The 12,178-nt window shown below is 44.2% G+C and overlaps 1 protein-coding gene across 14 annotated transcripts in view; it reads left to right on the top strand.

Moving 5' to 3' along the window:
• LOC113029844 (uncharacterized) overlaps positions 1 to 12,178 on the top strand; it is a 121,082-nt gene that overhangs the window by 54,880 nt on the left and 54,024 nt on the right. For 9 of the 14 annotated variants that reach the window (XM_080306309.1, XM_080306310.1, XM_080306316.1 and 6 more), the window contains 3 exons: positions 5,118 to 5,231; positions 6,151 to 6,237; positions 8,429 to 8,617. In XM_080306309.1, the coding sequence (XP_080162435.1) occupies positions 5,118 to 5,231; positions 6,151 to 6,237; positions 8,429 to 8,617 (390 nt within the window). Of the gene's footprint in view, positions 1 to 4,746; positions 4,902 to 5,117; positions 5,232 to 6,150; positions 6,238 to 8,428; positions 8,618 to 12,178 lie in introns of those variants that run through there. The other 5 variants (XM_080306314.1, XM_080306311.1, XM_080306322.1 and 2 more) reach the window with 2 other exon arrangements.

The raw sequence follows: 12,178 nt of genomic DNA, 5'->3' as shown, positions 1-12,178 counted from the left end.
CTTTAGACCCGGAAGTATGATTCGACACATCATCACTTAACGACTGGATTGGTCCAAGAATTCTTCTCCTGTGACGTTAGTGAGGTGTGTTTACGGGGCTGCTGTCATGGGGAGCTTATGATTTGTCTCTGAAGGATGAGAATCACTTATACAGACAGACTCTAAATGTGACTCTTGAAGTATCGCAGATCATCAGTCCCATCAGTCATTATGACTTTCACAACTCCAGTGTAGGTAAATGGGAATATAAAGCCCTCTTTCACACTGCTGAAGCGCTCAGAGCACTTTACTCACTTTCACCCAGTCACACAAGCACTTTTTTTAAAGCAAAGTCCTTTCTGTCTACTCCAGTTCATCCAAAGCTATGCTGTTAAAATTCTGCTCTAGAGTCGTAGCTGTTAGGTCAGGTCATAGGCACGAGGTCATAACCAAGTTAGACTGACTGTATTCCTTGGCTGACTCCTTCTGCATCCTGAACTTGTCCTACGAGTCCTACAATGGCCCCTCTACAACTAGTTCATGCATGAGTAGGATTAAGCAACGCTTGTGTGTGTGTGTGTGCGTGCGTGCGTGTGTGTGCGTGCGTGTGTGCGTGTCTCTGTGCGTGCAGTTATGGCAGAGCAGTTCTGAGTGTGTCCTCAGCAGTAGCTGCTGCAGTCTGTGTTGCCATATTTTGTCCTCATACTGAGGTCAGGCAACCCCCAGCAGCAGCAGCTCTTACGTAATGCAGAATTTAGCTTTCAATACACAAAGACTCCCACTTATTATTCTCGGGCAAAAGTCACACTTTGAGGTACGAGCCCTTACTGGGCAAAGGCACCCTCTTGTTTCATACTAGCTGAGGGATTTTGCTTTTGGAGGCTTGTTTTTTAGCAGCATTGATTGCTTACTGGACCTACAGCTGGATGGTGAAAGCAGTGCAGCAGTGCTGATGTGACCACCCTTAGAGATCAAGTGGTCCAAGACAACTGAGCTGAACTTCCAGCTGAAAGAACCGGAGTTAATCTGTTAGCATCAAGCACGTAACAAGCAAATCGTTTTTCTTTATGGAATCAGTGCCTGTTCAAACACTTTCAGCACAAAGGCTGTGCTAACAAATGGGAGTTCATTTCAAAGGTCGCCTCTTCTGGAGCCTCTTTAGCACACGGCTAAAACAAATCCAAGCCTTAACATTAACGAGTATGTGGGTTAAACTGCTGTTTTCCCAAACCCAAACATTAGCGCTAACAGGTGCATTTCCATTTCAGTTCAGATAGCCAAACAACCCTGCTGTCTTTACATAAAACTCATTGTTGCAGCCAGGTACAAAAGCGACCCCCTAAGACTTCCTCCTTAAATCCAGCTTCACAGAGTTACATATATGACAGTTTTTGAGTTAAATGATTAAATTAAACTCATACATTTACTGTTTTATGTCCACTTTAAAAAATAAGCCATACATGACAGCTTAGGCGTTACAAATGTAAGACTGGAACTGGAGTGGAACTGGTTTCCCCTCCTTTTTAAATCAATCCAGCACCTCACCGAATATAAATTTCAGTGTGAGCCACATCCAGATGCTATGTGAAAGATGAAATGACTACATCTGAACAGGCGTTTGCAGAATCTTATGGTTCAGGAAAAGCAGGTTTGCAGTTATGATCTTCCACGTTTACATGAACACATTGCTGCTTTCAGATGTGTCACACATTTGATCCATTTCACTTCCTTATTGGTTTGTTTTTTTAATTTAACAGATGCGGACACATTGGTTAACATTCAACTCTAGACAAATGTTAGAAAGCCAAAAGCTAGCCTGTTACCATCAAATGGTAAATGGACTGCTTCTTACATAGCGCTTTTCTACTCATCTGAGCACTCAAAGCGCTTCACACAACTTGTGCATTCACCCATTCACACCCATTCACACAAGCACATCTTTCTAAGTGCTTCATAGCTAACATTCACACACGTTCATACTCCGATGGATCCATCAGAGAGCAATTTGGGGTTAGTATCTGTGGTGGGACCTGTGATACCACAAGAAAAGTCTGCTAGCGCTAACACTTCTTTAAAAATAACACACAACAGAAGTTTTCAGAATCTGAGGTTCCCCAAAGTTTAAACTTTGCATTGCAAAGTTAGCAATGCTCAAACAAAATCAGCCAGCAGAGCTCAGTGTTGCCCTCTAGGGAGACGGTTAAAGGTCAAGCAGTCATGATGAGTGTTGACGCTGTAATGAGCGTCCTATTGCGCACTGACTCGCCTGCTAGGAGCTGTTCAAATTGGCGCACACACTTACCTGCACTCACTTGTGCTGCTTCACAGTCGGTCTTCGTCCCTCTTTCAGGCTGAGCAGTTCACCATCGGTACATTAAACACAACAGCACAAATCCAGCATGAAATTTTCCCCCGCGGACTGAGCTGAACTACTCAAAATTTGTCTAAGCTAAAAGACCTGAGGTGCAAAAACATTCACCAAGCCCAGACCCCATTGTTTCACACAAAAGTGAACACTTAAGTGCAAATTTCAGCCCCGTGGACGCTGTATCTGGTGTGATGCAGACAGTATGTGCAGACGACTTCAGAGTGGATTAAAAGACTAATATTGAAATGAAACTTTCTGCAGATATCTGTGAACGTGCCAAGATCGGTACAAGGAAATGAGGCATGAGCGATCAGCATGTTGTAGGCAGAAGTAATTACATTGTAAGTAATTTTAAGTAGCACGCTCTTCATTTTAAATTAGCAGGTATTTTACAGGAAAGGAGACCAAAAATATAGTGTAAGTGGTTTAAAGTTTGCAGAACAAGAATCAATATTTCCCATCTTCATTGTAAGTAGTTGGACAGCTGGCAGTATTATGGAGTGGCTTAACTTTGACTAACTTCCTGGTATTTTACTGGAAAGGATGTGCTGCTTTCCAAAGTTCTGGTAGTTGAAAGAGGAGAACAGTCACATTCATATTGGTAACATAAAAGAACATCCAGCCATCATGCACATCAGCATAATTGATGTTAAATAAAACAAAGATCCAAAAAGGCAAGTTTAACCCAGAGGCTTTGGGAACATGAGAGTCCTGTTAGGCTTCAGGATTCAGCGTCTTTACAACACATTCGTACTCCTGAAGCGTAACACGCTACGCCATGTGACAAATCGCTGGTATGTTACGCTTTCCGGTCAGCCACCAACACATTCGGAAACAGGAGGAAACATGAGAACCGTTTGGACTAAATCTACACATGCACATTTATTTTCCTCTCATCATGAATCACTCTGGAAAACTCTAACACCATTAAGAGTGTGGTGAAGGTCGGCAATGGTCTCGTGGGTCACTTAGCCTTCAGATAGTCCCAGCAAGTCTTTAGCAGGCAGTTAGTGTCTGCTGATGACGTGCAGACTTTTAAAAATGCATCTCTGACTGTGCTGCCACAGCTAGCATATGTCGCTAACTCCACGAGCCGCCAGTGCTGCATGAACATAGAAAAATAAATGTTCCGTGGTGTGATTGGACTAGTGGGCGGTATTATGAACTGTTCCCAATGTACCTGTGCAATTTATGTAGAAGTAATTTGTTTCATTCTTTTCTTTTTTACAGTTATTATATGGGTGGGTGTAAGGTCGATGCTGGATTGTGGAGCGCTGTAACCCCACATGTAGTAACAGCTCTGACTGGAAGTGAAGCAAGGTCATACGAAGCGTGCAGCGACCACGGTTACAAAGGCTTCTGACTGATTGGTTCTGGCTGCTAGTACAACTTCTACTGTTGCCTTACAGATGTTTTCTTTGAGTGATGGGTGCCCAGCAGACAGTATGGTGTTTCTAATAATAGCACAGAAGCAGAGCGAATTGAAAATATTTGAAATATCTTCCTAATCTTCTTTATCGAGTGGTGGTTCGTGTACAGATTAGGGAGCAAGGTTCCATACTGTGCACTTCAGGCTCCGCTCCTGCTGGTTTCAGCACCTTGGACAGAACCATAGCAGTAGAAATATGTGCTTGATTGTATGTAGCCTGTGATCTCATTGGGGAGACAGAGGGACCGACCCAATCCAGCCTGAGCTCGAGCACCAGTGTTTTTGAGCGAGTGGTGACCCTGCCGACGGAGTGTTTTCTGCCTCCTGTCGAGACAGACGATGCGCACCCCACCACGGCCCCGTGCACGTCTGATATATGAAAGCTTTTTTGACTTTGGGTGGCGTCCTGTCTGTTCGCCTCACTGTCACCCTCTGTGGACACAGCTAGGAGAGGGTTGCCAACGGTGTATCCCTCCTTCTCTCCGCAGCTACTCCCCTCCCTCCATTACTCCCCTTCCTCAGTCCCTTCCCATTTCTTCTATTGCTTGCTCTGTTTGTCTGCTCTTTTACGCTCGCTCATCCTAGAAATCCTCTTTTCTGCTTTTCTTATCTCTTCTCACTGAAACGTCTGATCAATTCCTCTCTGCGTCCTCGCTGACACCAGCCTGCCTTTCCCTCCTCGTCCTCATTCCGCAGACTCTTTCCGTTTTAACCTCTTGCACCCTAACAGTCAGTTGGAGGTCTGGGACTTGTTGGACAAGAGCTGAAGCATGATTACAGGGTTAGAGAGGAAAGGAGAGGGCTGTGCGAAGTCAGGCAGTGTGAGGGGAGGCGCTAGCTGGCGGGGCCTGGGACCTGAACTAGACAGACAGTAAAACGTCACCACGCCAAAGCCAGACTCCCCGACTGTGATCGCGTGTGTGTGTCTGTGTGTTTGTGTCCCTGTGTGTGGTGATTTTGCGTGTGCATGTGTGTATGTGTGACTGGGGGTTCACAGTGTTAGTAGCTCACAGCCAGCTGAGGCTGCAGTGGAGACAGACAGAGGCACTGAGCAGCACATAGCAAACACCACTGATTGTTGGTTGTGTAGCACTGGGATATCTGCTTTTGGAGGAAATTTAGCAGGTGAGAGTACAGTTGTGTGTCTGTGTGCGTCTTTCTTTCGTGCAACAGAACCCTCCGTGCAACTGTGTATATTTTGGCAATGCCTGTTGTATTTGTGTAATGTGTATGCCAGCATGTTTGTGTGATTTTGGTAGCCTTGTGTCATTAAAATGAAGACATCAGCATGATCACCGAGGCGAGTGAACTAACATCCAGTCATCTGTGTTGCGGCTGCAGGTAGTAAACTGACCTCGGGGGAACAGACGGCAGCGTCGCACCCGGAGCCGCAGGGGGAGGTGTGGCCACACTCGCTTGACCAGCAGCAGGCCTTGGCTTCAGACTTCTTATCAGGTACAGAGTTTAGTGGCTCCACAGTATCGTCCTTTCATCTTAACTTGTTAACACTGATTCACGACATCGTTTGGACCTTCTGTGGTCACAGTGGGACATTTTCAGGAAATGATGTCGTTTTTGACCAGAAAAACTGGACTGGACCAGTGCTCGAGTCTGACTTTGTAGCTTCCAAACCAGTGACTGCCCCATATCCAAACCATGTCTCAGAATTAGCTCTAGATAGACTTTGGGCATCACATATACACACAAAGCAAGTGTATCACTAACTGGAAGCATGATGTCCAGGGAGGATTTAAGAAAACTGACATTGAATATCTGTCTAAATATTTATATATGAATTGTTGATTAAAATGTTTGCATCAGTCGTTCTCTGTGATTTCCAAAAAGCTTCTCACGCTGGCTGCTCCTCGCCTGGGCGCGTCTTAAAGGCGCTCGGGCCCAGAGAAGCAGCGCAGTTGGAGCTTCACGTTACTTTGCTTTGCATGGTGGAGCAGCCTCAGAGTGTAGCCACCGCGTTTCCAAACCCATGCAGCTTATTCACTAATGGTTTTTGTCTTTGTCCAGTGTAGATACAAATTATGTGCATTACATGGTAAAAACCCAAATTATTGTCTAAATGTAGTTTAAATGTATCGTTTTAAAGTAAAGATTGAGCGGCTCAGCCTCTTTGGGCCACTCCTCTGACTCCCACTCGTGTTTCTGTGTAAAGTATTTCTAGCATCATTCCAACACAGAGCAACATAGACTGTATATAGAGTATAAATAATGATTTGTGTCTGCTCTCCTCTTTGCTGTCTGCCCTCACGTCACACCTCCACTCAGTCGACTTCTCTTCTATATATTTGCCTGCGTCTCATTGCTCTCTCTCTTCTCTTGTCTTCACCTTTTCCATTGCTCCCTCCTTCCCTGCTGCCAGTCTCCGTGGCAACTTATTCTAATCCTCTGGGCTTTCAGACCAGCCCCGCACAAAAGATGGATGCTAACCTGATGGGAGCGTTTTCAGGTATCCTCCCAATATTTCCTTCTAACAGAATCACAGATGTGAGTGCTGCTGTAACAGCAGTGCTGAGATATTAACTGTGTGTGTGTGTGTGTGTGTGTGTGTGTGTGTGTGTGTGTGTGTGTGTGTGTGTGTGTGTGTGTGTGTGTGTGTGTGTGCGTGTGTGTGCGTGTGTGTGTGTGTGATATGTAATTGAATGATGCTTATCATTACTCAGCAACACTGTCTGATGGGGTCTGTGTCACTACAGAGTCTCCTACTTACAAACACAGGGCTCGCTCATGCATGGAGAGCCTGCTACACATGATGAAGTGCTGCGTTGTGTCTGCAGCTTTGATATTGTCATATTTCAGAATATGAACACTGTAATTATCTATTGTGTATATTTGAAGTAAGGGCTTTGTATCCTGTGTGCATATGTGGGTTATTGTGTTAACCTCAGAGCAGCCGAGTAGCACTGAAGTCATGAAGTTGAGCATCATGCACTCCTGACCTCTCTGTGCAGACACGGGGCTTGTGCAGAGACTGTCACTTAGCTCCTTTCTTCAGAGCCAGGTCCATTTTTATCTTTCCGTCACAGAAGACACATTTGAGATCAACATTTTCATTCTCATGACCATTTATTGTGCGGAGCTTTCTCCGGTCATGGGCGGCTACTCCAGTGTTTACTCTGGTGTTGCTCCAGTTTAAGTCGTTCCTCCTTTTGCTTTCCAGGCTTCATCTGCATTTTGCACTACTCTGTGTGACTAATTATCATGTATGACAGTGCTATTATTAAATATGTGTTCTGGGCTAAAGTCACTGTCTTCACATGCTGTTGATGGCTTCTTAAAATTTTGGCGGTACAGTAGCTGCAGCATCATATCGTAAGTATCTGTATTTCTAGCCTTTCACAGCTGACGGCTGAGCGGGCGACACGATAACTCAAGCAGGAAGTCTCAAATTGATCCCATATTAAAATGGATGCGTTGGGATCACAGTGATTTTCCTTGTGTTTGAGCCTTTCCTTCTTTGGCTTTGCTAACACGTTCTCACAGTGAGCGCTCTGTTTAGCTTCACATTAAACTCAAACACTCTTTGATATGATTTGGATTTCATAGTTGAATCGATTACTACCAAAGCAAAGTCCCTGAGGCAGCAACCAGCCTGAGCGCTGACATTTCCAGCACCCTGCTGCAGTCAGTAAGAGACGTTTGAATAGCTGCATTTGGTCTTTTGCTGTTTCTCAGTGGAAGAAGTTGTAAAACTTACAGTTAACAAGTCCAACGTTTGGAGTCTTTGTTGGTCAGTGTTGGACACCACTGGTGAACTGACTTGTATTTGTACGTGTTTTGTTGGTGTATTTGATTTCGGCATTGTATGCTGAAAGAAAAACAAAAACATTTTGAGGGAGCGGACTCAAGCACGTGACTTTCATTTATATATATATTTCCATTATTATAATGTCAGTGCTGAAGCTCTGCCTGCCAGAACAATCGCTGTGCTCAGTTTCTGCAAACATACCTTAGCCTTCATCACTGTGGATGATTACAGCTCATTATTTCCTTCCTCATTAAAAATGCGACTTCCAACCAGGAACTTTGCCCCAGAATAGCCAATAGTTGTCCACGCTGACGAATTGCATTTGTGGACGTGACCCTTGTTGGTTGCATGCAGAGCTTTAGCCGTCACTGGCTTGGTATCTGCTGGTAGTTTGCAGAGTGACACACACTCACAGTGTGAGCTATAAGGCTGAGTTATGCCTTTCACCATGCCAGCCTCTGCAGAGCCAGCTCTCATTGTTGTCTTAATGAGACCTGTCGTCTCTGGGCCACCAAAACACCCTGCAGGCTTGGACACACACACACACACACACACACACACACACACACACACACACACACACACACACACACACACTCTGACCTATACAAGTACAGCTGACACGTGCATCAGTTTGGGACTCATGCAGGTGAAGAGTCTCGTTCATTGTTGTGACCACGTTCATGACCTCATCTCTCACACATGCTGTGTATGTTCAGGCCCCTCCCCTCTACGAGCGTATTCAGAGCTGTAATGTTGACTGCATTCAGGTTGTATGTGGTGTTTTCTTTGACCTTCTTACTGTTTCTTCCTCTTCTCTTCATGTCACAGTGAGTAATGCTGTCGGTGCAAAGAGAAGGTTTACCTGTTTGTCTGCTTTCTTGTTCCTCAGGTTTCTCCCAGCCTGGAGGGATTGGGATGAACGTGGAGGTGGGAGCTGCACCCCTTCAAGCAGAAAAGCCTCCAAGTATTGCAGATCCTGAGATTCTCACACCTCCAGCAGGATCAGTCGCCCCTAAGGAGCACAGCCCCATGCTGCCCGAACCACAAGCTCCTCGCAGCCCTTTGGATGTATCAGCAGGTAAGACTCATGCATTGAACTCACACGCCACAGTGTTTTTCTTCAACGCCAGTTTTGGTTTTTTAATCTAAACTAAAGCACAAGGTAACTTTAGTTTCAGCTTCTCCAAATAGCTTGTCTACGGATCAGCACCTTTGCATTTCCTGTGCATTTAAAATTCGCTCAAACTGTGTCGATTTTTCTTGTTTTCCCTTAAATTAAGTCAAAACTTGAAGTGAGAACAGATTAAGAGTATTGTTGCATGTGTGTTGCGGCTGAAACCGTGTATTTGATTGACTTTGAGTTTTAATTTTGAAGATGGAAAATGTTTTAAGGATCACGTGGTTTGGTTTGAATACTCATAAATGGCTTGTAGCAAAGGGAACCTTGGCACTCTCACCTGAAATAATTTTTGAAACACACATACTTGAATGATGTGGACAAAAACACAATTGGAAATGAACTGACCAAATCAGTGAACTATTGAACCTTTAGTGTCTAAGAGCATGTCCTCATAATGTAGGTGTGTGTGTATCTTCTTCCAATCCCTGCACCACAATAACTGCTCAGTTTGGAAGCAGTGTTTCCTGTTATGCTTGCTCGTCACTCGTGCTGTACATGTTGGTGTAGCTGCAGAAAGGAGGTCAGTGTGCAGGTCAGTGATCTCTGTGTTGCACAAAGACATGCTCAGCTGTCTGTGTCCTTCACTGTCCACACTTTACGACTTTGGACCGGCCGATCGCAGACTCTGCTGCTCTCCAGTTCAGTGTGCGTGCATCCTAGAGAAGCAGAGTCTTACTTGTTGTCTTGCTGTGGCTTGTGTCGCTTGACAGAGCTGTGCTAAAATGCACAAAAGCGTCACAGCAGCCGAGGCACCTGTAACTGCAGGTGGTCGGCTGTTAATCAGTCTGCAGAGTCATGCACCCATTAGACGCCCTTTTAGATCAGCTAACAGGGCTTGTTCTTCTCAGACCCCAAAATTGAAGGTTTGTGTATGCCAGGAAAAGCTACAGGAGTGAAAACAAATGTGATGTACTGTACACACAGAGGCTATGTTTAAGAATGTCTGTCATTCCTGAAACGTTTGTGTTCAGCCCCTTGAATTAAAGCTAGACGTCTGCAGTCAGATTGTTTTAAAGTTCACTGTGGTGAATCCAGACACAAAGCTACAAAAAAGGTCATTGTCCAAAACTTTATGGATCTAACTGTAAATTCCCAAACAGTCTCAAATAGCAGGAGCAGGAAACAAACACTAAGCGTGGGTAAAAATCCTGAAGGATCAGCAAAATTCCTAGTAAGGAAAAGTCTTACATTGGGCAGGAGAAGCATAATGCAGTGTCGTTTCTTTGCTGTCTCAGCTCCATGCTCCAGCTCCATGGCTGAACCTTTAAATCTAGTAGAACCCCAACGATATGTGTGTCTGCAGTCTTCTGATACTGAGGCTTGATCTCAGAGTATCCAGCCACACACATACTGTCTTCAAACTACAGGTTCTTTCTCCAAACACTCACTCAGATTGTGTCAGTCACAGTGTAGTTAATGCAGACGAGTCACATAATAATAATATTAATAATAATAAAATATTCCTGAATAACATCAGTATTGTTTTCTTAATTGTCATTATTGACAAATGTTTTTGGATAATTGTAAAAAATAAATTCGAGTCAGAAACAAAACCAACAAACAGGCTCCTAAAGAGGAAGGAGGAGCCTATTGATCACGTGCCTCATCACATGAGGTGTGGAAAAAGGGGCGTGGTCATTATCAGCAGAGGTTCCAGTGAAAACATTGTAAGAACTTGCCTCACCCTATCATGTGACCTACTCAGATCACCTGGCACAAGATGTGAGTGGGCGTTAAGGCATCTGGGACAAGATCATCGATGTTGTGGGGTCCTGATTACTCCAGGTTTGTGTTTCAGAGGGTGGTGGGAGTCAAAGAGGAGGTACTGGTCCGTGTGTGGGGGGGCTTCAGGTAAACTTCACTGCTGAGGTTTCTATTCACCTCAGTGTCCATCCATCTTCCTCCACTTTGGTCTTAGAACCGAAGAAGCTTCTCTTATTGGAGGTGAAAAGTCTTCAAGATAAAGTCCAGCCGCTTTTCTACAGCTGCCCATTGAAGTGTGTGTTTTATGTCTGCCTGTGAAGCACTCGGGAACACAGAGTGACTCAACTTTGCAGCAAACCCTAGCCCCCTCCCTCTTCAAGATCCAGACTGCACATGCTTGAACCTTCGTCTGACTGCCATGACACCAACTGACAGCCCACAGTGCAACAACAAACTGCACTGAGCAGATGTAACCATGTACAAATAATAATCTAATAATAATAATCATTCTGGCCCAGTAGACATTTGTACTCCAGAGATATCCTGAGTCATCATTAAAATACAAAATATCCAAAAAGGCTAAGAAACTGTATGTTAAATACTTTTGTAAGATAATACTTCTGACTTTGCAGCTGCCATTATTGACAAAATGAAGATATATTAGAAAGTACAGAAGAAACTGGGTATGACATCTTAGAGAGTTCTAGAAATCCTCAGAGTAAATGAAAGCCAGGATCTGCAACATGAAACTGCTGTGAGATAATGACACATCAGTCCATTTGAAAGTTTTTTAGAGTCCCTTATTTGGATGGAGCGGTAGGGTGTCAGCTAAAATTAGCAAACCTTTCTGTTGATCTGCATCCATAAACTGTATGATGACCACTTTGAAAACAAAACAAACAAACGATAGAATAAAAAAAACATACACGAATACAGTGGAAGCCCAGATGTCCCAGTTTCCCGCTGGGATTTGAATCTGGCAGCATGAAATTTGTCTTAAAGCTCCATGTGGGCATGCCACGTGATCTGTGTCTACAGTGGCTTGCAAAAGTATTCGGCCCCCTTGAACTTTCCCACATTTTGTCACATTACAGCCACAAACATGAATCAGTTTTATTGGAATTCCAGGTGAAAGACCAACACAAAGTGGTGCACACGTGAGAAGTGGAACGAAAACCATACGATTCCAAGCATGTTTTACAAATAAATAACTGCAAAGTGGGGTGTGCGTAATTATTCAGCCCCCTGAGTCAACACTTTGTAGAACCAGCTTTTGCTGCAGTTCCAGCTGCCAGTCTTTTAGGGTCTGTCTCTACCAGCTTTGCACATCTACATTCTTCTTTGAAACAGCTCCAGCTCAGTCAGATTAGATGGACAGCGTTTGTGAACAGCAGTTTTCAGATCTTGCCACAGATTCTGGATTGGATTTAGACCTGGACTTTGACTGGATTTTCGCTCCACTTCCAATAATTCCATTGGAATTGGAATTCCAATAAAACTGATTCATGTTTGTGGCTGTACTGTGACAAAATGTGGGAAAGTTCAAGGGGGCCGAATACTTTTGCATTCACTGTATTTCTTTTGTAAGTGGTAGGTTTGTTTTGAACAAGAACGTTTTCCAATGTGTGAAGCCAAACTTAAGAAGTGGTGCGTGCTATTTATTCGGGTTTGGAGGTACACATTTGTAAAATCTTGGGTGAGGATCGCAGTCACATTATATTTGTAAATCTTACTGTATGCTTGTTGATTCGTAAC

The sequence above is a fragment of the Astatotilapia calliptera genome, chromosome 9 (assembly GCF_964374335.1).
Source record: "Astatotilapia calliptera chromosome 9, fAstCal68.1, whole genome shotgun sequence".
In the NCBI taxonomy this organism is placed as follows: Eukaryota; Metazoa; Chordata; class Actinopteri; order Cichliformes; family Cichlidae; genus Astatotilapia; species Astatotilapia calliptera.
Note: the sequence above shows the minus strand (reverse complement) of the source record. Positions and strands in the feature narration are given on the sequence as shown.